Here is a 24,426-nt window from a genome sequence, read left to right as displayed (position 1 = left end):
GGGTTTATTGTCGTTGAAAACGATTGCTGTAATTCTAATGTGCTTTTAATTTTAATAGCGACAGATAAGTGGGAACAGCGGGGCCACTCGGTTTGGAGCCGCGGTGTCACCAATACCAGCCATGCAGCCGGGTATGTCCTTAAGGACCCGGGTATGTCCTTAAACTACGTCCAAGACCACCGGTGGACGGGCAGCAGCGTCCCTCAAATTCGGTGTACTCGACTGCGATCGCCAACCCGCCAGCCAAGCGTGGCGATTATGGCATTCACCCCCCATATCCAAGGGGGAGGCCTATGTTCAGCAGTGGACGTCTTATGGCTGAGATGATGATGATGATGATGACAGTAAAACTCTCATGCAATTTTATTAGATATATGATCAAAATATGCTATAGCCGGTCAAACAAGTTTGTCAGTAGAAAAAGGCGTGAAATTTAAATTTTCTATGGAACGATAATCCTTGGCGCCTACGTCTTTTTTAATTTGCCGCTTTTTAATTCTTACTGACGGAAATGGCTTGACAGAGTGTAGATTAAACATTACTGTTAGAATAATGAAATAAAGTGAAAGTGGTGAAAGTCGTGTGTGAGATGCACGCCTAAACTTAATTTTTTTTTTGGTTCTCGTGGTCGACTGGCAGAGAATGCGTTCTGGCATTAAGTCCAACTTTTGTACTTTATGTGCAATAAAGATTAAGCAAAGAGCATTACAAAAAAGTGACTCCTCTGCTATTATGTTTAAGCTATATCATCACATCACAATTAAGCTCCTACTAATATTACGATGAAAACCGTGATGACGGACGCATGTCGTCGCCTCCCTTCGATAAATAGCGCCATCCTGCTTTACGACATCATAAAAGCTGAAACGAGGTTTTAATAATAGATTGCATCAGTTAAGTTTGCTGTTTACTCCTCTGAAATATATTTAATGAGTTTTAACTTTTTTTATACATCTACATGAGTAGATTTGCTTTTTGATCTTTATAATACTGGGTGTGGCCTGTAACACGAGCAAATAATTAAAACATGGATTTTACTCCTCAAACGATGACACTTTTGTTCAACAACTATTAAAAATTATGAAGTATTTAAAGTCCCAATTTTTCATACAAAATAAATATTATCTTCAATGGACCGATGGCGTCCATTGAAGATAATATTTATTTCACGCCATATCATTGTGATTGACGTTGCTTGTCACGTCTTAAACATAACAAAATTCGCAATACATTGCGTCTTAGAATAAACTTTAAAGTGCATTAAAAATCAAACCACAAGTTATTTTTAAAAGTTGCTAAACAAATGTTTGTCAGTATGAGGAGTACAGCCTACAGTTAAATTTTTTGCTCGTATTACACAGTAGATACCCACTAGAAGCCACATAGTGTTTTGGTAGGTACAGTCACCTGCCATATTATGTTACTCTTCGAAGGCGGCAAAAATCTGTGACACGGACTTTAGGCTTTAAAAATAAGATCGAGTCTGATAGATATTTTTGCGGCCTTCGTTGTGTAACATATTATTGCAAGTGTACTGTACCAAATGATCACTTAAGATGGGGCTTAAAACTACGAAATTATAAGGAGATAAGTATAATAAGCTATGGCGCGCCGTGCGAAACTCGCGGAACCACCTTTTTCTCAATCACCCTGAAAAAACACATCTACTACTTAACCAGCTATTATATACTAGCGTATAATTAAAATGGTCAATACTACAGTCACCTACAGTATATGCAAACAAGTAGCCATGTTCTGAGAATGTATTAAACACTTAGGCCATGTGTGCTGCACTTGCAATTCGGAAACCCTTCAAATGCAAATACTGTTTGATGAAATGGTGCGTAAGGTAAACGTCCTGGTTCTCGACATGCTAATTCCCATTAGATGACACTCTGCTGTCAATAAAGGTATTTACTACCTTACCTTACCTTTATTGGTAGGTAGGTTTTGGCTGCCCACCATACTTCTCCTAAAGTGTTGCTCCCACGCCCCGTACAAATTTAGTGATCCCACTGGTGATGCTTACATGACAGCCAACGTGTTAATATCGATAAAAATATGTATAGGTACACAACCTTAATATTGCATAGGTTTCATGTTTTTTTTTCGTGTCGATATTTAATACCCTGACTGTACTGGGACAAAGACGAGTACCGCACTCTTACGTCTACCTTATAACAACATTTATCCCATATATGGCCATTTGGGTCGTTTTCGACCCGCTGACAAAAACTGCCACTCAAACCCCACGAGTAAGAGAAAGCTCATACTAACCTTAAATGAAATTATTTACGTATGTGCGATAATCGAGATGAAAACACTGAACATTTTAAATAATACAATCGAATACAGTCACATCCCTTTATTACCGCCGAGGAGGCTGCTCCGCCGCTTGCCTAGCCACCCCATGCACCCTGTACCCGCAGTAGTCCACCAACGCCAACCCCAGAGGGTATAACACCTTCGGGCCAAACCCGCCGATCACAGGCGCGGCCAAATACGAGAACACGGCCGCGCCAGCCGTGTACCATCCCCACTCGCTATTCTTTTCATGCGAGTACAACGCTAAGCAAACGATGTTGATGAACACCATGAGGTTCCCGAAGTTTCTGTCCTCCTTCCCTGATGATACGGCGATGACGAAGGGGACAAGTCCGGAGAGGAGGTGGAGGATGGAACGTACGTCGTCGCCTCGCGTTAGGTCGGCCATTAGACAGGGGATCGGGAGGTATCGCGACGCGGCCAGGCTGATCTTGTAGGCTTCGGCGACGTCGCCGAAGCCTCCTGGAAATAAAGACTCGTTCAAGATGGTTTAAACTTTAAAGCCACCGCAATAATCCGAATCAAACATATAAGATCTGAATGTCTATATATGTTTTTGGATGAATTTACATCTGGCCAAATATTCCCGTAACTTTAAACACCAGCCAAGTGCGAGTCGGACTCGCGCACGAAGGGTTCCGTACCATTCCGCGGGGGAATGTAGCCAGGATTATGGGCACCCTTCTGCAGGGATCGGATTTGGGGGACTATTTGTGTTAGTTGTAGGTAATTTAGTTTTTATTTAATTGTAATTTATTTTATAAGGTGGATTTTAGATCTATCAATGTTTTTTTGTATTTTAAATAAATAAATAAAATAAAAAACAAAATAAAATCAATACTCGGAACTCCCATACAACAAACGTGATTTTTTTGTAGTTTTATGCGTAATGGTAACAAACCCTTCGTGCGCGATACTCACTCGCACTTGGCCGGTTTTTTATAGCTGATAACAGTCAACTAACCGTGATAGTGTAGGAATCCCACAATACCATGTATCAGCAGGTTCGTATGCATGCCCGGATGGGTGTAATTCTTGATATGGACCCGTCCGAGACTGGGCCCAGTGACGCAGCAGAGCACCACGTGCGATAGAGCGGCGTGGATATTATCATCTTGGCCCATTGGCTACAGTAAACACATTCGAAAATAAACTTGTGTAGAAAATTGTAAATTGTAAATGACAATGACAAATGGCTGTCAAGTTGTATTTATGTTTGGTTTAGGATTCATGCCGTTGTCGATGATGAAAATTGCCAGTGATTATCTGATTTTAGGGTTTATGGTAGGGTGAATTATGACGTCTAATAAGTTTTTGCCAAAAATTTCATTTTTGGTACAAGCTTTTATCGCTGACTGTACTTTTCTTTCCACAGGCAACTAATGCTCATCGAGACAATTCTTAAAACCCGAAAGTTCTTGTTTTATCACATTCATTCCTATGGCCACCTCCGTCTCCATCATCAGATCAGCTCGATGGTACCATAATAATTGCAATGTCATCTGATTTATACATGCTTGCAAAATTTCAGCTCAATCGGAAACCGGGAAGTGGATCAAATTTAACTTGCAAGATTTGATTAGACAACGGTCAGGTGAAAATAAAAGCTTGTAATAAAATACACGTCGATATTAAACTTTCGTGAGACATATTTTAAATTGTTTATACGACAACGGTCGCCAACATCAAACATGAAACATGATGGAAACATGTCGCCAATAGCGACTAAAAAATTCAAGTGAGTGAAACCGTTGTCGTATAAACAATTTAAATACACTTGTCTGCTATTCTAGATATCAAAATCGCTGCCGAGTTATAGCTTGGTCTGACTCTAAGTACTCTTCCGCCTTACTCGTGCGGATTTTTGCGACGGATTAAGATGCATAAAGCCTGACCAGTAATATAAGATTACGCGCCATGTTGCGGAATTTCTCTGGAACTAATTTATTCATACTATACTTACTTTACTCTTTGACTGTACTTGACTGTACTACCGCCCTATACATGAGAATAACAGCGCCCTCTTGACAATGATCAATTGATCATATATAACTGGTCAAGCTTATTTACACAACTGTGACTATTTGTATTTCTTCACAAAAACCTACGTCTACGAATACGTCCACGTCTGAGAATAATGCAGTATCGGTTTCGGTTTCTGGATCCTTGGATAATGGCCACCAGATGCGGTAACCGATATCTGCGGCTCCCGAATATAAAGGCACTACCTCTTATATTTCGTTTTAGTATCAAGTACCAGTAGTAGTAACCATTTATTTTCCATCACGGAACAATGGTGGACTTTTGGCAGTGGGGAGACACTCCTGACTTCGGTCGAACTCGGCTCCGCTCGGCTCAGCATTGCTCCGAGCAATTATTAGGGTTGGCACCACTTGACTTCCTTGTGCGTGCACGACCACAGATAAGATAATCACTTGAATTTTGACAACCCTAAATAGCCGAAAGGGATATTGCCATAATACAGGGTGTTTGGTACATCGTTTGCCAAATTAAAACGGCAGATAGGTTGAGTCATTTGGTATCTTCCCAGGCCTAGAAATTTTGAATTTAGCGCACTTTTTTTCAGCTCTATGCCAGTTTTTCGTAAATTTCAAATTTTTACTTGCGCAGTAGTAAAAAAACCATGGCCAATTATTTTTCTTAGCATGAGTAGATAGCAAATGTCTCAACCTATCTGCCGTTTTTATTTGGCAAACGATGTACTGTAAAAATATAGGTGCACAAATCATCTTAAAAATATGTCCCAAAGCTCTTATGTCGGCGAATTAAGAACTATGGGATATATTTTTGAATAAGTTGGCTATATACCCATATTTTTACAGTTGACTGTACTGTATATGCTCTCGATATGACTTCAATATTACTATATTACTTACGTTAAAATGCGTAATTCTCCTTTCAACTCGTCTAAGACGTAATGAAATTGTCCCGGCAGGGGGCTCGAATGGGGCACCCTAGCGCGTGCATTAGGGACACTCACTCGAACACGCGACGGTTGGTTACCCTACCCTGTTATTGTATCGATTCCTTTGTTTTGTGATGACAAAGCTTTTTGTGACAGAGAGATATAGACAATGGGAATCATTTCAAATGTGAGAGGTAAAATGATAGGTTTATGTTACACGGTAGATACCGTGCTTAACAGTGAGTCAGTCCAGAGCGATGCAGGAACAGTGGCCATCAAATATATAAGAGACGCACGATAACTAAAAAACGTGATTCAAATATAATTCTGGGCTATAACCGCGAAAATCGAAGTTTGCAAATTGCGGGGATCTTTCTCTTTTACTCCAATGACGGTGTAATTAGAGTGACAGAGAAAAATCCCCGTGATATGCGAATTTCGGTTTTCGCGGTAGCCCCTCTGATGTCAGTGTCCGATCTAATTGTCCTGTTAGTATGTAGATAGTTTGAGGCCCGAGGAAGGACATAGGGTAGTTTTTATCAATTAATAATAATATTATTATAATTCAGCCTATATCCGTCCCACTGCTGGGCACAGGCCTCCTCTCATGCGCGAGAGGGCTTGGGCTAAGTTCCGAAAAACACATTGGTACGAACCAGGATTTGAACCCGCGACCTCTGGATTGAAAGTCAGACGACATATCCACTCGGCCACCACCACTCATACTTTTATTAATCTATCACAATCTATCATTACATAATCATCGCGATGGATGGAGGGATACCATCGCGAAAGATCGCCAAATCCACGACAACGCATGGTTCCAAGACCTTTCCCGGAAACGCACAATCCACCTGATGATGCCGACATGGCTCCCTACTGCAGCTGCCACTAATGCGGTCGCAAATGCCGATCCCGCATTGGCTTATACAGCCTCGAGAGACATTGTTTCTCGCTTAAAGACGCTGCATAAATCACCTGTCAAGATGTTAAAGGCCTCTGATGATGATCATAATCCTTATTCCACACAGTCGAAGTCGCGGGCAGGTGCTAATTATGCGTACAAATTTAGGTAGGTGCATACAAGGTGTAAGTGTATAAGCTACAATGAAAACTCGTCACTCCTTCTTATGTTATTTAATAGCAAAGCTTAGTTACATATTTATTTTTAATCTTTCTTCAGAGGGCTGGTTTTCTCTACAATCAGCAGCCGCAAGGATCAATGATAAGCAACACGGCTACGATAAAATTCAAAATCATCTTCTTACGTTCTAATTTAATTTTAGACGCCCTATAAGCGCAATACTCCATCAGTGCCAAGCCAAAAGGATATATGATCTTAGGACCCGATTGGGGGCACAAATAATAAGTAAAAACCGCGGCGGCAGCCGTATAAAATCCCCACTCCATATTGTTTTCCAAAGAATAATGTCCTAGAGAGATAATGTTGCCAGCTATAACTAAATTCCCGATTTGTGCGCTGTCAAAACTAGTGCCCATCATTGACAATGAAAAGGGAACTAAGCCCGACATCAAATGTAGGCCCGCGAAAAGATGGTTACCTTTATAGAGGTCGGCCATCATGCATGGAATAGGAAGATAGCGCGTAGCTCTTGTGCTGAAATTATACACTGGGCCCATATTGATTTTAAATCTTGCGCCTGGAAAAAATAATAAAGTCAATGTGGCTAATTCCGTCATAGAGACTATTCCGTCCAAGAGCATGACGCGGCTATAGGTAGGTACTAGGTACCTATATCTACTTCTTCTTCCTCGCGTTATCCCGGCATTTTGCCACGGCTCATGGGAGCCTAGGGTCCGCTTGACAACTAACCCCATGATTTGACGTAGGCACCAGTTTTTACGAAATCGACTGCCATCTGACCTTTCAACTCAGAGGGCAAACTAGGCCTTGTTGGGATTAGTCCGGTTTCCTCACGATGTTTTCCTTCACCGAAAAGCAACTGGTAAATATCACATGATATTTCGTACATAAGTTCCGAAAAACTCATTGGTACGAGCCGGGGTTTGAACCCGCGACCTCCGGATTGAAAGTCGCACGCTCTTACCGCTAGGCCACCAGTGCTTCATCTCTACTATTCAACACTATTTTTATATTATACATAAAAACGTGCCATAACCATAAATATGACCAGCGCCATCTATATAAGGTCTAATGGCCTTAATAGGCATGAGGTCTTAATGGCCAAACTACAACAAAAACAAATCGCATGGGATTTGTGATAGGTACATTGGGTTAGTTCCTGATTCACCGGATTCTTGTTTCGCCGGATTCTCTTATATTATTCGGATTGTGAATTGTGACGTCCTAAAGAAAATCCGGCGAAAGAGGAATCCGACGAAACAAGAATCCGGCGAATCGGGAACTAACCGTACATTGCGGCTTTCGATCGAGCAATTGAATTCGTTGAACCCACTTAGCCAGCAATGTACATACTTATCTAAAATTACGGTATCGTCTTGGGTCGTCCCATTCGTTTTTCGTCAAGTTCTGAAATTAGTCCTATTCTGCTTTCGTCACTCATTCTACATTCGTCACAATCGTCGGTGGCTTTTAATGTAGAATGAGTGACGAAAGCAGAATATAAGACTAATTTAAGAACTAGACGAAAAACGAATGGGACGACCCAAGACGATACCTACCAAAATTACATGCGATTTCTTCAACAGATTTTTGTTGTTACAGATTCAAATAACGTACTTTGGTGCAGAAGGTATCCACAAATTCCAAACAGGAATAGGTTTCCATGCATTCCAGGTTGGATAAAGTTTATCTCATTCCAGTGACTTATTCCTTGTCCGGCAACGCAGCTCAACACGATGTGGGCTATGGAGGCGTTGATCGCGATTTCATCCTTGCCTTGCGTCTTTTCACTCGTGAGGTCTCCATTGCCGAATCTCATGGCGAGAGTGGTAACCTCTCTGCCCACTATCTCACATCTATCTCATGATTAAATTTTGGGTTTGATAATTTTCTCTCAGATGACAGAATACCGGCAAAGTGTAGAAGGAGGTTCTTCAATAACCTGTAGAAATCTGTTATAGTTTGTCAAATGACTGTCTCATTTCAAACATAGACAGAGAGAATCATATTATCTTTGTCTTACACTAGTACTAGCACCCAAAAGAAAAGGATGAGTATAGTTTTCCTGGTTCTTACTGACTGACAAATTGGTTTGACTAACTATAAAATTTAAACTGGGCCGTTTAGATATTAGAGGTCGTTTCGTATGTTTTATCCCTCACGGAGGCACGCGTATACTTACCACTTTTATTAGTCATTTTAGTGAAAATATAGTTGGTCAAACCAATTTGTCAGTCAATAAGAACCAAGAAAACTATACTCATCCTTTTCTATTGGGTCTAGCACCCAGTATACTAGTGCAAGATATATGATTCTTTCTGTCAATGTTTAAACTGCGACAGTCCTGACCAAAGAGTAAAGTAAGTAACCAAGTCCTGAAAAACTTTAAGGCTCCTCTTCACGTTGGGCCAACGCCAACGTGAAGAGTTCAATCACCAATCACCAATTTTAGATTTATGATAACATTGAAACATTGAAATAATACTTCCTTATCATAAATATTATAGTATGCATTTTTACACACTAACACACACACACACACACACGCGCACACACACACACACGCGCGCGCGCGCACACACGCACGCACACACACACACGCGCGCGCACACACACACACACACACACACACACACACACACACACACACACATACACACACACACACACACACACACACACACACACACACACACACATACACACACACACACACACACACACTATATATATACACGTAGTTCCCAAACAATATACATGTTAAAAGAGGCATAGCTATCTGTAAGTTTCAGTGTTACCCCCTTATTCATAAACGTTTACTAAAGTTGACAAGCCGATAATAATCGTTTGTCCCTTTCCATCATACCAATACGTTGGAAAGGGACAAACGATTATTATCAGCTTGTTAACTTTAGTAAACGTTTATGAATAAGGGGGTAACTCTCTGTACAATTTGTACCTACCAATAGGTATATAGTATAGATTAAAGAAACTAGTATAAGTAACGAAACTGGGTCCTGTTACACAGGGTTTCCTAGATCAGGACTCAGGGACGTGATTTACTGTATGTCTAATTTTATACAATAAACTTTTCATGATGATGAAACGAAAATACTGAGAGGCTACCGCGAAAACCAAAATTCGCAAATTGCGGGGATCTTTCTCTTTTACTCCAATGAAGACGTGATAAGAGTGACAGAGAAAAATGCCCGCAATTTGCGAAGTTCGATTTTCACGGTTGTAGCCCTCGCGTCACAAATTGGTATTCTTGCGTCCGTACTCCATTTTATCGGTAATATCGGTCATAATCACGTCATAATCGGCGGTTTAATTCGGCGAGCCTAATTGGCGTTTGCATCCGCACGGCCTGATTCGATCGGACAATTCAATCAGATTCGTGAAAAATTGACTCGTCTGGAAATGCCTTAACTTTAATTTAAAAAGAGAAATATTTTGTCTATAGTCATTTTAATGTTGCCATTGTATTACTATTGCAAACCTATAAATTCGAGGGAAATTGTAATAAGATGAAATAATAATCTTGCATTGAAATCTGCACAATTATTGCTAAAAATGCTAATTTTATTTTATTTATAACAAACAAGTACTAAAGAAACAGTAAGTAAACAGGACAGTACAAAGGAATTTTGTATTAGCTATAAGTGAAAACTGTTTTGGCTTATGTTCTAACTATATCTTTTACCTTATTGTATTATTGTGCTGTATGTTTTCCAAATAAATAAATTAAATTAGACAGAACCACATATGTACATAATCTATTTATTTATGGGGTTTCTAAACAATAACAATGGCAACACCATTTTCACTCCTTGCTCTATGGCTGTGATAGCTGCCATTTTGCACGTCTTGTATTGAATCTTGAGTGCGTACAGCTTTTAACAAAAATCTGAAGTAAATCTAAGTGAAGCAAGAAATTATTGTAATCGAAGATATACAGAAAATTCCATAACAAAATGGCAGCCAGCGACTCTGGGACCGATGAGTCTTTGTATCCAATCGCGGTGTTGATTGACGAGTTGAAAAACGAGGATGTGCAACTCCGATTGAATTCTATCAAGAAGTTATCCACCATTGCCTTAGCTTTGGGCGTGGAAAGAACCAGATCAGAACTGATCCCGTTCCTCACAGAGACGATCTACGATGAAGACGAAGTGCTGCTGGCGCTTGCTGAGCAACTCGGTATGTAAAAATGCGATTGCCGACTGATTACTCATTCGCACACAACGCGTTGTAGTTGAAGATGATTTTTGTTTGTAATTTAATTTGATAAGACCTTCAGATTTCTGTTTATAGTCTTTATCGCATTGTTGTGAATGAACGTTAATATTGTCTAGCATTATTTCTGTGCTTAACATGTTGCAAAATAACTTTGTGTGTATATTACATTTTGAAGGACGTCATACCTACATTTCGGTCCTTCTTTTTTCTATAATTGTTGTAAATTACAACACAACCAGAACTAATGCTGAAATAGAGTTCTGGACTGATACTGTCTCTTACAATACATAAATTGTGCTAATAGCATATTGAAATAATTTAGTGCTTGTGGTGAAGGTAGGCCTAATACTGTTCTTGCAACCCACAACATCATAAAATTCAATACAAAACAGAATTATTTAGATCTAAGCAAGTGTTAAATAGTAATTTGTATATTCCTGGATGTGTAAATTAATAGCATTAAAGTGCCTAGAAAATTATCCTTTGAGGTGGCATATTTCATTTTTGAACTTTGGAAATAATAGATATTTATTCAGGATGCGTACAGTATTTTAGTTAATTATAAAATTTGAAGTTGGATTAGACGTGCGCGCCGCGCCGGCGCCGCCGCGCCGCGCCGCCATTCATACGCGCCGCCGCCGCCGGCTCATCCACTCGGCGCGCCGATGCACGGCCATATATATGAATTTTTCGATTTTATTTTTTTATGGCAAATCTAATGAGATTCTAACGATTTTAATGCCTGAACAAACGTGAACTAACGTCGTCCGATGAATTCACATAGTCAGGCCTATGGAACTCTCCGCGCGAGCTCGGATTTATACCTACGAATCTGCTCCCGTTCACGGTAGAAAAACAAGCCAGTTGGTTGCCACACGCGCTCACGTACGCACGTCACCGCGCGCCGCACTGTCGATTTTTACGATAGTTACAAGCTACGTAGTAGGTACCTACCTACTATTGAATTTCTTTAATTAAACATGTAATGTTTATTATGTATGACAAATGTATAGTTTTAGATATCTATCTATTTGAAATAGGTAGCAAATTTTTAATTTATTTTGGTAAATGTTTATTTTAACGACAGTAAGTTAACTTTACACCGGAAAGTGCCAACTTATTTTTACTCTGGTTAACTTATAATTAATTACCTGTATTCATGGGGTTTCTATTATTTTTCTTTATTGTGTAACATTAATCCCTATGTGGTTTTAAATAACACGAAGTTTTAATACTAATTCTTGCTGGGATTATTGCGCGGTTTATAAAACGGCGTAAACACTGCGGTTACTGCAGGGACATATGACTTTTTAAAATGACTATTTCGCAAACACTAACGCATAATCGGAATATTAGGTATAATTTAAGATTTAGCTTTCCTTTTATTTCACTCCGCTGTTTAAGTAGGTATTTATTTATCATTTCTAAGCGTCAGCAACCCTAGTGTTGTGCCGGTGCGCGCGGTGCGGGGAGCGGCGCGTTGAAGGTCACTCCATTGTATTTTTGTGTAGGTATCAAAACGGTAGGTATTTGCGTTTTGTTTGAGAGATAAGTATCTGTTCGTAAGAACTATTATATAATCTGGGACATACCTAGTTAATTTGGCTGATTTCGGGGTGGGGTGGTTAGCGTGAAGACAGGCACCCCACTTTGAAAAAATTAAAAAAAATTAAGGAATCGGGGCCCTAACGATTCTAATGCCTGAACAATCATGAACTAACGAATATCTTGCTATCTAGACCAAAAAAAACTTACAAAAAGTGGTTTGGGGTGGCTAGCCGGAAGACAGCCACCCCCTTTTGTTTAAAAAAAAATGTATGTTAGAATCGGGGATATGTACAAGAACAGCGTGTGCGTAAGTATAATGCTAGTGAAAAACTATAGATAGTTAATTTTTGCAGTTTTTAGTAGGTAATACCTAAATGAAAAAACTTGCTACACGCCGGCGCCGCCGCGCCGCGCCGACCAAAAAAGCCGGCGCGCCGCCGCCGGCAAATTTTAGGTCGGCGCGCACGTCTAAGTTGGATTGATTTTATCAACCACATTTTGATTCCTGTGATTTAAGTATAACTGGTAATAAAATTTATTCTTAATTCAAAATGTGAACTCATCTCATTTTTATTTTCAACCATTTATATTCCAGGCAACTTCATCAACCTTGTTGGTGGCGGTGAATTTGCCCACTGCCTCCTTCCGCCTCTGGAGTCCCTTGCCACCGTAGAAGAGACAGTAGTGCGCGACAAGGCCGTAGCGTCCCTCCGGGCTGTGGCCGCCCATCACACTCCCCAGGCCCTGGAGCAGCACTTTGTGCCGTTGGTGCAGCGTTTGGCTGGCGGAGATTGGTTCACATCCAGGGCTTCGGCTTGTGGCCTGTTCAGGTAACTTTTATTTTAACAATTTTTTTTTAAACTTACTTCTTGAAACTAGACCAGAGGGAATAAACCCACCCTCTCTCTTTACTTAAAAGGAATGGTGGTTAATGGACCAGCACCTTGCAAAAGAAATGTATAGACACATTGATTACGGCTAAGAAAGTAAAGACAAAAAAATAGGAGGTATTTCTTAACAATGGTATTATCTTGAAGATCATTGTATGGAGACAATTACAGTTGTCATAACTGCCTGCCAGCTTAAAAAACATTGAATTTAGTGGAAAGGTATTTCCTTTTTCTTTCCCTTGTCCTATCTGCTTGGGGTCGGGTCTCCTTGATTGGATGCGCCAGATATTTATATTCTAGTTTCTTGGGTTGTTTCTTGAAGTGCTATGGTTTCCCAATCCTTATGACATTTGGAAAGATATAGAATTACCGTAGGAATTACATAAGATACTTTTTTTTGTCCTAAATGTTGAAAAACAAAAAGAAAAATATTGGGATGAGATAAAGTTCTTGTATGGAACACTTCAAAAAAATGGTGACTGTTATCAGTGTATTAAAATTACCCAACAAGCTCTTCAATGTATTAAAATAACCCTTGCAGCGTATGCTACGGCCGCGTGTCAGCCCCCGTGAAGGCGGAGCTGCGCCAGCACTTCCGCCTGCTCTGCCAGGACGACACCCCGATGGTGCGCCGCGCCGCCGCCTACAAGCTCGGCGAGTTCGCCAGGGTCGTCGAGGTGGAGTACGTCAAGTCGGATCTCATTCCCATGTTCGTCAATTTGGCGCAGGTTAGTTCAGCATATGATCTTATCCTCTAGCCCAGAAGCCTATTAAAAGGTCTTCTATTTTCTTACTTCTTCCACTTCCAGCTGCCAGGATAACACGGTTACACAAATGGACCTCCTCAGCCTTCTCTCACTGTCAGATCAATAAGGTTTATTTATCTGTAGCTTATTTTATCAGTCATTGCCATAAGTGTGGTAGTGTGTCTCACTCTAAATATATTCCCCTACTTCCCCATATGACGGAACGATAGAGTTTGATTTCAACCAGTATACCTTTTTATTACATGATATTTTTTGAACTTGTTCTCAAACTATTAACTATTATCGATTTTCCAGTTCATATTACCAACTGAAGTTGCCGCTACCTAATATAAACCTTAGGTGTACTCCTTTAAATACCATAATTCTTTATTATCAGGACGAGCAAGATTCTGTACGTCTTTTGGCTGCGGAGGCCTGCGCTGCCGTCGCGGCTCTCCTGCCACCTGAAGATATGGAGCAACTGGTCATGCCCACAGTACGCGCTCGTGCCGGAGACACTTCCTGGAGGGTCCGCTACATGGTGGCAGACAAGTGAGTAATAAAACCTTCTGTAAAAATTATCTGTCCCTTGTTGTAATTAAAATAAAAAATAACATGAAACATCCTAAACCTCTTCTGCCTCGTGGAAAAGTTTGTGTAAAGGTAGTCAGATTACTCGGCTGTTGAGAAACCAATATGTTGTAAAATTTTTGATAAGGTTACTGGAAGCGGACTCGCACGCCGCGCCGGTGTTCGAGAGGGATCGCTATAGCGTCTCACATACAGTCTGACTAATTTCTACTCTTTTTTGTGAGACTATAGTGCGAAGTTGTTATAGGGGTTAGACCAAGAAAAGTCTGCAGTGATTTTGATAGCCCACGCATTTTGATTTTGAGTCTTCTATAAAATTATGACGTATAAGGGCATTTTCACTCAACTCTGCACCTTTAACGGCCAGTTAGCAATCGTTACAAAACACCAGGAATGTAATGGTTAGACGTTACTGAAACACGACTTAAGTCGCGCTTTAAAGTACAAAAGTTAAATGAAAATGCCCATAAATAACACACTGCGTGGGCTATCAACATCGCTGCAAGCTTTTCTTGGTCTGACTGTAAATATGTGTGGTGTGCAGGTTCGTGGAGCTGCAGCAGGCGGTGGGGCCGGAGCTGGCGCGCGCGGACCTGGCGCAGATCTTCCAGGCGCTGCTCAAGGACACCGAGGCCGAGGTGCGCGCCGCCGCCGCCGGGAAGGTCAGTACTAGCCACGCGCGGACCTGGCGCAGACCTTCCAGGCGCTGCTCAAGGACACCGAGGCCGAGGTGCGCGCCGCCGCCGCCGGGAAGGTCAGTACTAGCCACGCGCGGACCTGGCGCAGACCTTCCAGGCGCTGCTCAAGGACACCGAGGCCGAGGTGCGCGCCGCCGCCGCCGGGAAGGTCAGTACTAGCCACGCGCGGACCTGGCGCAGATCTTCCAGGCGCTGCTCAAGGACACCGAGGCCGAGGTGCGCGCCGCCGCCGCCGGGAAGGTCAGTACTAGCCACGCGCGGACCTGGCGCAGATCTTCCAGGCGCTGCTCAAGGACACCGAGGCCGAGGTGCGCGCCGCCGCCGCCGGGAAGGTCAGTACTAGCCACGCGCGGACCTGGCGCAGATCTTCCAGGCGCTGCTCAAGGACACCGAGGCCGAGGTGCGCGCCGCCGCCGCCGGGAAGGTCAGTACTAGCCACGCGCGGACCTGGCGCAGATCTTCCAGGCGCTGCTCAAGGACACCGAGGCCGAGGTGCGCGCCGCCGCCGCCGGGAAGGTCAGTACTAGCCACGCGCGGACCTGGCGCAGATCTTCCAGGCGCTGCTCAAGGACACCGAGGCCGAGGTGCGCGCCGCCGCCGCCGGGAAGGTCAGTACTACCCACGCGCGGACCTGGCGCAGATCTTCCAGGCGCTGCTCAAGGACACCGAGGCCGAGGTGCGCGCCGCCGCCGCCGGGAAGGTCAGTACTAGCCACGCGCGGACCTGGCGCAGATCTTCCAGGCGCTGCTCAAGGACACCGAGGCCGAGGTGCGCGCCGCCGCCGCCGGGAAGGTCAGTACTAGCCACGCGCGGACCTGGCGCAGATCTTCCAGGCGCTGCTCAAGGACACCGAGGCCGAGGTGCGCGCCGCCGCCGCCGGGAAGGTCAGTACTAGCCACGCGCGGACCTGGCGCAGATCTTCCAGGCGCTGCTCAAGGACACCGAGGCCGAGGTGCGCGCCGCCGCCGCCGGGAAGGTCAGTACTAGCCACGCGCGGACCTGGCGCAGATCTTCCAGGCGCTGCTCAAGGACACCGAGGCCGAGGTGCGCGCCGCCGCCGCCGGGAAGGTCAGTACTAGCCACGCGCGGACCTGGCGCAGACCTTCCAGGCGCTGCTCAAGGACACCGAGGCCGAGGTGCGCGCCGCCGCCGCCGGGAAGGTCAGTACTAGCCACGCGCGGACCTGGCGCAGACCTTCCAGGCGCTGCTCAAGGACACCGAGGCCGAGGTGCGCGCCGCCGCCGCCGGGAAGGTCAGTACTAGCCACGCGCGGACCTGGCGCAGACCTTCCAGGCGCTGCTCAAGGACACCGAGGCCGAGGTGCGCGCCGCCGCCGCCGGGAAGGTCAGTACTAGCCACGCGCGGACCTGGCGCAGATCTTCCAGGCGCTGCTCAAGGACACCGAGGCCGAGGTGCGCGCCGCCGCCGCCGGGAAGGTCAGTACTAGCCACGCGCGGACCTGGCGCAGACCTTCCAGGCGCTGCTCAAGGACACCGAGGCCGAGGTGCGCGCCGCCGCCGCCGGGAAGGTCAGTACTAGCCACGCGCGGACCTGGCGCAGACCTTCCAGGCGCTGCTCAAGGACACCGAGGCCGAGGTGCGCGCCGCCGCCGCCGGGAAGGTCAGTACTAGCCACGCGCGGACCTGGCGCAGATCTTCCAGGCGCTGCTCAAGGACACCGAGGCCGAGGTGCGCGCCGCCGCCGCCGGGAAGGTCAGTACTAGCCACGCGCGGACCTGGCGCAGATCTTCCAGGCGCTGCTCAAGGACACCGAGGCCGAGGTGCGCGCCGCCGCCGCCGGGAAGGTCAGTACTAGCCACGCGCGGACCTGGCGCAGATCTTCCAGGCGCTGCTCAAGGACACCGAGGCCGAGGTGCGCGCCGCCGCCGCCGGGAAGGTCAGTACTAGCCACGCGCGGACCTGGCGCAGATCTTCCAGGCGCTGCTCAAGGACACCGAGGCCGAGGTGCGCGCCGCCGCCGCCGGGAAGGTCAGTACTAGCCACGCGCGGACCTGGTGCAGATCTTCCAGGCGCTGCTCAAGGACACCGAGGCCGAGGTGCGCGCCGCCGCCGCCGGGAAGGTCAGTACTAGCCACGCGCGGACCTGGCGCAGATCTTCCAGGCGCTGCTCAAGGACACCGAGGCCGAGGTGCGCGCCGCCGCCGCCGGGAAGGTCAGTACTAGCCACGCGCGGACCTGGCGCAGATCTTCCAGGCGCTGCTCAAGGACACCGAGGCTGAGGTGCGCGCCGCCGCCGCCGGGAAGGTCAGTACTAGCCACGCGCGGACCTGGCGCAGATCTTCCAGGCGCTGCTCAAGGACACCGAGGCCGAGGTGCGCGCCGCCGCCGCCGGGAAGGTCAGTACTAGCCACGCGCGGACCTGGCGCAGATCTTCCAGGCGCTGCTCAAGGACACCGAGGCCGAGGTGCGCGCCGCCGCCGCCGGGAAGGTCAGTACTAGCCACGCGCGGACCTGGCGCAGATCTTCCAGGCGCTGCTCAAGGACACCGAGGCCGAGGTGCGCGCCGCCGCCGCCGGGAAGGTCAGTACTAGCCACGCGCGGACCTGGCGCAGATCTTCCAGGCGCTGCTCAAGGACACCGAGGCCGAGGTGCGCGCCGCCGCCACCGGGAAGGTCAGTACTAGCCACGCGCGGACCTGGCGCAGATCTTCCAGGCGCTGCTCAAGGACACCGAGGCCGAGGTGCGCGCCGCCGCCGCCGGGAAGGTCAGTACTAGCCACGCGCGGACCTGGCGCAGATCTTCCAGGCGCTGCTCAAGGACACCGAGGCCGAGGTGCGCGCCGCCGCCGCCGGGAAGGTCAGTACTAGCCACGCGCGGACCTGGCGCAGATCTTCCAGGCGCTGCTCAAGGACACCGAGGCCGAGGTGCGCGCCGCCGCCGCCGGGAAGGTCAGTACTAGCCACGCGCGGACCTGGCGCAGATCTTCCAGGCGCTGCTCAAGGACACCGAGGCCGAGGTGCGCGCCGCCGCCGCCGGGAAGGTCAGTACTAGCCACGCGCGGACCTGGCGCAGATCTTCCAGGCGCTGCTCAAGGACACCGAGGCCGAGGTGCGCGCCGCCGCCGCCGGGAAGGTCAGTACTAGCCACGCGCGGACCTGGCGCAGATCTTCCAGGCGCTGCTCAAGGACACCGAGGCCGAGGTGCGCGCCGCCGCCGCCGGGAAGGTCAGTACTAGCCACGCGCGGACCTGGCGCAGACCTTCCAGGCGCTGCTCAAGGACACCGAGGCCGAGGTGCGCGCCGCCGCCGCCGGGAAGGTCAGTACTAGCCACGCGCGGACCTGGCGCAGATCTTCCAGGCGCTGCTCAAGGACACCGAGGCCGAGGTGCGCGCCGCCGCCGCCGGGAAGGTCAGACACTTTAACCCGGTCCACATTTTTTTTTAAAATACGCGAACCAAGCCCCATTTTCTCTTTGACACATTCAGTGCCAGCGCGAGCTACGCGCTACGAGCGTAGCCGATACCACAAGAAAAACCGTATGTAGCGAAAAGCGCCTATGAACAGAAAACCCGCGGGTCGCTGGCAGTGAATGTGTTAAAGTCCTAAATAATGCATAAACAAAAAATTAAAATAGATGATGATAGAGAATGTCTCCCGAGCGCCGGCGTTTAGTCAACTCGACGCAACGTTAGCGCAACTGCGCAGCGACGCCATTTCTTTTCCGAGTCCATCTTTCTACCGCACATCTTTCAATGACTTGACACCATAGACCTAGTATTACATAGATGAGCTATACGCGTGCCTCCGCCGTGAGGGACAAAACATACGCAAAGTGACAAAATTAAAAACACATTTTAGCATTCCTGAATCCTGACAACATACCAAAACAATCTACGTAATTCGGTCGGGTTATTTGTTGCCCACCATAAACCATACTAAATTTTTGGTGGGGAACAAACAAAAAGTGAGACTGTGACAAGGTCAAGCAATAATACCGCTTTCTCTGCTACTACTACTGAAATTTCCTTAAGTGCATCTCGTTCGGTCATTTGGCCCCTCCCCCGTGTCATCTCTATATTATTGTACCTCTATGCTTGACACTGACTAATAATTATTATTGTTGCAATCTAGAGACAAAACTGAAGTGCCGTGCTAATATTACACACCCTTAAAGCTCTGGTTGCCATCATATAGCGACCGTACAAATTACTACGACATCCATATTTAGCCGTATTATTTTATATGAAGACAGCCGCTATATGACGGCACCGCTATCCCAGCAAAACCGAGCTTAAGCGCGGCAATGAATATTTCACTTGACGATTATCAACTTTCTATTCCGCCTTGTGAACTAGAACTATTCATATAGAAAGTTATTCATTATTAAAACGATAATAATCATTCCCAGGTGAAAGACTTCTGCATGAACCTGGACAAAGCCCACCAGGAGCACATCATCATGACCATGATCCTGCCCCAGATCAAGGACCTGGTCTGCGACCCCAACCAGCACGTCAAGTCCGCGCTGGCCTCCGTCATCATGGGCCTCAGCCCCATCGTCGGCCGCCAGAACACCATCGAACACCTGCTGCCACTCTTCCTCACACAACTCAAGGACGAGTGCCCTGAAGTCCGTCTCAACATCATTTCTAACCTCGAGTGTGTGAATGAAGTCATCGGAATCCAACAGCTGGTCCAAAGCCTCCTTCCCGCTATAGTGGATTTGGCTGAAGACACAAAATGGCGCGTACGCTTGGCTATCATTGAACATATGCCCTTGTTAGCTGGACAACTTGGACAAGATTTCTTCGACGAAAAACTCACAGGCTTATGCATGTCCTGGCTCATCGATCATGTCTACGCTATCCGCGAAGCAGCCACCCTGAATCTTAAGAAACTAGTTGAGCAATACGGACCGTCTTGGGCAGAAACTAATGTGATTCCTAAAGTACTCGCTATGTCCCGCGAACAGAACTATCTGCACAGAATGACTTACTTATTCTGCATAAATGTCCTCTCCGAAGTATGCGGCAAAGACATAACTACCAGAGTACTCCTACCCACAGTCTTGTCTATGGCCGATGACAATGTTGCCAACGTGAGATTCAACGTGGCCAAGACGCTGCAGAAAATGGCGCCCTTCCTCGACCCGGCCGTCATCCAGCCTCAAGTGAAACCAGTTCTGGAGAAACTTAATGTAGATCCCGATGTAGACGTGAAATACTTCGCGTCGGAGGCGATTGTAGGGATCGCCGGTTAAGTAGCTTATTTTTAATTAGTATTTATTCCATAATTCCCAGTATCTTAAGGAGATTAACGCGGGGAGAACCGATTTTACCCAAATTAAACCTAACAGTCTGCAAAAAGTACCTAACCGTGAGGATTCTTTGGATTTTTCATAGCATTTACTTTGCACTTTATATGAAATTGTAATTAGTATAAAAATAATCAATAAAAGCCATTATCCAAAATACTTGTTTCATTCATCATCCCACATGATCATTCTAACCCGTTAACCGTCATATAGCGGAGTCAGTTATGAAGTTGACCCAAAAAAATTTTATTAAGCTATGAGCTTCATCACATATGATCTTTGAGTAATTCTAAGCAGTTCAAGCCTGGGAGGCAATACGGGGAGGGGGGTACAAAGATGGCCGCCACCCGTCATCATTCAAAAAAATCTGTTCTGGTCCTGGTGGCTACTAGGGCAAGTTTGGTATCATTTTCGTATAAACCGGAGACGTAGAATTCATTGCTGATATTTGTTTTTTTCAGCGTCATAGTAATTTTACAAGAAAAACGTAAAAAGATGAAAATTTAGGATGGAGGTTTTTGCTTTGAGAGCTAATAACTTTTGTATAGTGGCCAAAAATATCATATAAAAAATACTATAATAAAGCGTAATTCATGCAGATTCTAAACATATACACGTTGAGTAATATCCTACTGCAAAAAGATGGTGAAAAAATTATTAAGAGTGCTATTACATTTCGGGGTTGAGCGAGTTTAGGTATTTTACGCGCTGCGGCAGGCCGTGCGAGCTCAGTATTCCGATCCCTTCTACCACACTCGCACTACAATGATGGATTAAACATTCTTGATCCTTCGCGAAGCATATTGAAATCAACCATAACAACACTAACTGTACTTAACTTATAAAGTCCTAAAACTGTTATTTGGTAAGTACGAAAATACTAAATGCAGTGCAAATGTACATAGGGGCTGTTCATAAATTACGTCATCTATTTTTGACCCCCCCATCCCTCAAATCATCCAAAAATCATGCTTCCGATGACTCTGTTTCCTCCTACGTCATGCTACCATCATCCGATGTCCAGACCCCCCCCCCTCCTCCCATTTGAAACGACGTAATTTATGAATATCCCCATACTCGTACTTATGAACGTATATTACTCGAAAGAAATTATAGGTACTCGCTTATTTACAAGAAACAAGTTACAAGAAACTGAAGATACACAGGGTCTGATGATGGAGCTGGAAGGTGGCCACGGGTACCAGTCTATCATGTAACTAAACCACTTCGTGTTTGGGCTCGTTTGATTCGTCTCAACAAGATCTTTGACACTGAAGATACACAGGGTCTGATGATGTAGCTGGAAGGAGGCCACGGGTACCAGTATCTCATGTAACTAAACAATTTCGTGTTTGGACTCGTTTGATTCGTCTCAACAAGATCTTTGACACAAGACAGTACTCAGGGTCTGATAATGGAGCTTGAAGGTGGTCACCATTACCAATCAATCATACAACTAAACCACATCGTGTTTAGGCTCGTTTTATTCATCTCAACAAGATCTTTGACACTAGATGATACTCAGAGTCTGATGATGGAGCTGGAAGTTGGTTACCGGTACCAATCAACCATACAACTAAACCACTTCATATTTAGGCTCGTTTGACTAGTCTCAACAAGATCTTTGACACTAGGTGATACTCAGAGTCTGATGATGGAGCCGGAAGGTGGTCACCGGTACCAATCAACCATGCAACTAAACCACTTCATGTTTAGGCTCGTTTAATTAGTCTCAACAAGATCTTTGACACTAGGTGATACTCAGAGTCTGATGATGGAGTTGGAAGGTGGTCACCGGTACCAATCAACCATGCAACTAAACCACTTCGTGTTTAGGCTCGTTTGATTCGTCTCAACAAGATCTTTGACACTAGGTGATAAACCAAACACGAAGTGGTTCAGTTACGTGATAGACTGGTACCCGTCGCCACCTTCGAGCTCCATCATCAGACCCTGAGTAGTATCTTGTGTCAAAGATCTTGTTGCGACGAATCAAACGAGCCCAAACACGAAGTGGTTCAGTTACATGGTAGACATGGTACCCGTGGCCACAGTCCAGCTCCATCATCAGACCCTGAGTACTAACTTGTGTCCAAGGTCTTGTTGAGACGGATCAAACGAGCCCAAACATGAAGTGGTTCAGTTACATGATAGCAGTGTTGGCAAAACATCAATTCGAATTGACGATTGACGATTGAGAATTGACCGATCAATTCGAATTGAGGATTGACGAAACTAATTCTAAATCTACTGATTGAAGATTGACGATTACTAATCGTTAATTCGAATTGATCGGTCAATCCTCAATCGTCAATTCAGATTGACGATTACTTTGTATGTACCTACCTAATGTCCTTTTTATTTAGGCCATTTTTGTGAAACTGACCAAATGCGTCCAAAAGCGGTGTCTGAGTTTACCAAAGGTTCCGAAACATGTTTCCGACGGCTATATGAAGGATGTCCTTTTTGGAACATTTTCGGGACTTTCCTTGAAATTAACCGATAGCGTTCAAAATCGATATCTGAGGTGCCCAAAGGTTTCGAAACTTGTTTCCGAGGGAAATATTGAGAGATGTCCTTTTTTGGGACATTTCTAGAAATTACCCGATTGCGTTTAAAATCGATATCTGAGGTAAACAGAGGTTTCTAAACATTTTTTCAACTGCAATATTGAAAGGTGTCCTGTTTTGGGACATTTTAGTGACATTCTTTGAAAGTGACTGATTGCATTCAAAATCGATATCTGAGGTGCAAAATATGGTTTCAACGGCAATATTTAGATTCTACACTTTAGCCGCGTACTTACTTTACTACCTGCATTACGCCACCCTGCTGAAAAAAGGTCATTTCTCGGTATTGCCGTCAGAAACATGTTTCGAAACCTTTGGGCACCTCAGATATTGATTTTGAACGCAATCGGTTAATTGGAAGAAATGTCCCATAAATGTCCAGAAAAAAAGGAAACTCCGTCTGTATTGCCGTCGGAAACATGTTACGGAACCTTTGGAAATCTCAGATATCGTTTTAAAGTGCCAACGATCAATTTAAAAAAATGTCCCGAAATGGAAGCGACATCCTTCAATACTGACGTCAGAAACATTTTTCGGGACCTATGGTCGACATCGATTACGAATATGAACGTAATTGGCCAATTTCGAAAATGTCCCTAAAAAGGACATCAGTCAATACTGACATCAGGAACATGTTTTCGAACCTCTGGGAACCTCAGATATCGACTTTAAGTCCAGTAAGTAAGTCCCTAAAAAGGACACCTTTGAAAACTAATCTTAGGGAAAGGAAAGGGACCCTAGGTTAATCTAGATTGAGAATTGATTTAATTCGAATTGAGGATTGATGCGTTAATTCCAATTGATACAATCGGATTGACGCGTCAATCAGAATTAAATCAATTCGAATTGATAAATTCGGATTGACGCGTCAATTCGATTGATCAATCCGAATTGATTTAGTTCAGATTGATGCCAACACTGCATGATAGACAGGTACCCGTCGCCACCTTCGAGCTCCATCATCAGATCCTGAGTACTATCTTGTGTCAAAGATCTTGTTGAGATGAATAAAACGTGTCTAAACACTAAGTGGTTCAGTTACATGATAGACTGGGACCCGTGGCCACCTTTCAGCTCCATAATCAAACCTTGTGTATCTTCAGTATCAAAGATCTCCTTGAGACTAATCAAACGAGCCCAAGCACGAAGTGGTTTAGTTGCATGGTTGATTGGTACCGGTGACTACCTTCCGGCTCCATCATCAGACCCTGAGTACTATCTTGAGTCAAAGATCTTGTTGAGACGAATAAAACGAGCCTGAACACGAAATGGTTTTGTTGCACGGTTGATTGGTACCGGTGACCACCTTCCGGCTCCATCATCAGACCCTGAGTACTATCTTGTGTCAAAGATCTTGTTGAGACGAATCAAACGAGCCCAAACACGAAATGGTTTAGTTGCATGGTTGATTAGTACCGGTGACCACATTCCGGCTCCATCATCAGACCCTGAGTACTATCTTGTATCAAAGATCTTGTTGAGACGAATAAAACGAGCCTAAACACGAAGTGGTT

The 24,426-nt window shown here is 45.3% G+C and overlaps 3 protein-coding genes across 3 annotated transcripts; 1 reads left to right on the top strand and 2 right to left on the bottom strand.

The window, feature by feature from the left end:
* Positions 1–2,273: 2,273 nt before the first annotated feature.
* Positions 2,274–3,547, bottom strand: LOC134675085 (uncharacterized). The gene is made up of 2 exons (XM_063533246.1): positions 3,290–3,547; positions 2,274–2,787 (listed from the first exon to the last, which is right to left on the bottom strand). Exons 1-2 carry the CDS (start codon positions 3,447–3,449, stop codon positions 2,369–2,371), a joined length of 579 nt encoding a protein of 192 aa, XP_063389316.1. The 5' UTR covers positions 3,450–3,547; the 3' UTR covers positions 2,274–2,368.
* A 2,885-nt stretch (positions 3,548–6,432) lies between these two features.
* Positions 6,433–8,455, bottom strand: LOC134675046 (uncharacterized). The gene is made up of 2 exons (XM_063533191.1): positions 7,974–8,455; positions 6,433–6,912 (listed from the first exon to the last, which is right to left on the bottom strand). The coding sequence occupies exons 1-2, from the start codon at positions 8,173–8,175 to the stop codon at positions 6,455–6,457; spliced, it is 660 nt and encodes a 219-aa protein (XP_063389261.1). The 5' UTR covers positions 8,176–8,455; the 3' UTR covers positions 6,433–6,454.
* A 1,726-nt stretch (positions 8,456–10,181) lies between these two features.
* On the top strand, positions 10,182–20,499 carry LOC134675082 (serine/threonine-protein phosphatase PP2A 65 kDa regulatory subunit). The gene is made up of 6 exons (XM_063533243.1): positions 10,182–10,556; positions 12,739–12,973; positions 13,575–13,761; positions 14,177–14,331; positions 14,915–15,032; positions 19,437–20,499. Exons 1-6 carry the CDS (start codon positions 10,331–10,333, stop codon positions 20,286–20,288), a joined length of 1,773 nt encoding a protein of 590 aa, XP_063389313.1. The 5' UTR covers positions 10,182–10,330; the 3' UTR covers positions 20,289–20,499.
* Positions 20,500–24,426: the final 3,927 nt, after the last annotated feature.

Source organism: Cydia fagiglandana, chromosome 21 (genome assembly GCF_963556715.1).
Source record: "Cydia fagiglandana chromosome 21, ilCydFagi1.1, whole genome shotgun sequence".
NCBI classification, from domain to species: Eukaryota; Metazoa; Arthropoda; class Insecta; order Lepidoptera; family Tortricidae; genus Cydia; species Cydia fagiglandana.
This window is presented reverse-complemented; position numbering and strand designations above follow the sequence as displayed.

Coding starts and splice junctions, on each gene's coding strand:
- LOC134675085 (XM_063533246.1), bottom strand. CDS start 3,449: ATGGGCCAAGATGATAATATCCACGCCGCTCTATCGCACGTGGTGCTC. Junction 2,788..3,289: donor GGGATTCCTACACTATCACG/GTTAGTTGACTG, acceptor CTTTATTTCCAG/GAGGCTTCGGCGACGTCGCC.
- LOC134675046 (XM_063533191.1), bottom strand. CDS start 8,175: ATGAGATTCGGCAATGGAGACCTCACGAGTGAAAAGACGCAAGGCAAG. Junction 6,913..7,973: donor TGGATACCTTCTGCACCAAA/GTACGTTATTTG, acceptor TATTTTTTCCAG/GCGCAAGATTTAAAATCAAT.
- LOC134675082 (XM_063533243.1), top strand. CDS start 10,331: ATGGCAGCCAGCGACTCTGGGACCGATGAGTCTTTGTATCCAATCGCG. Junction 12,974..13,574: donor TCGGCTTGTGGCCTGTTCAG/GTAACTTTTATT, acceptor TAACCCTTGCAG/CGTATGCTACGGCCGCGTGT. Junction 14,332..14,914: donor CGCTACATGGTGGCAGACAA/GTGAGTAATAAA, acceptor TGTGGTGTGCAG/GTTCGTGGAGCTGCAGCAGG.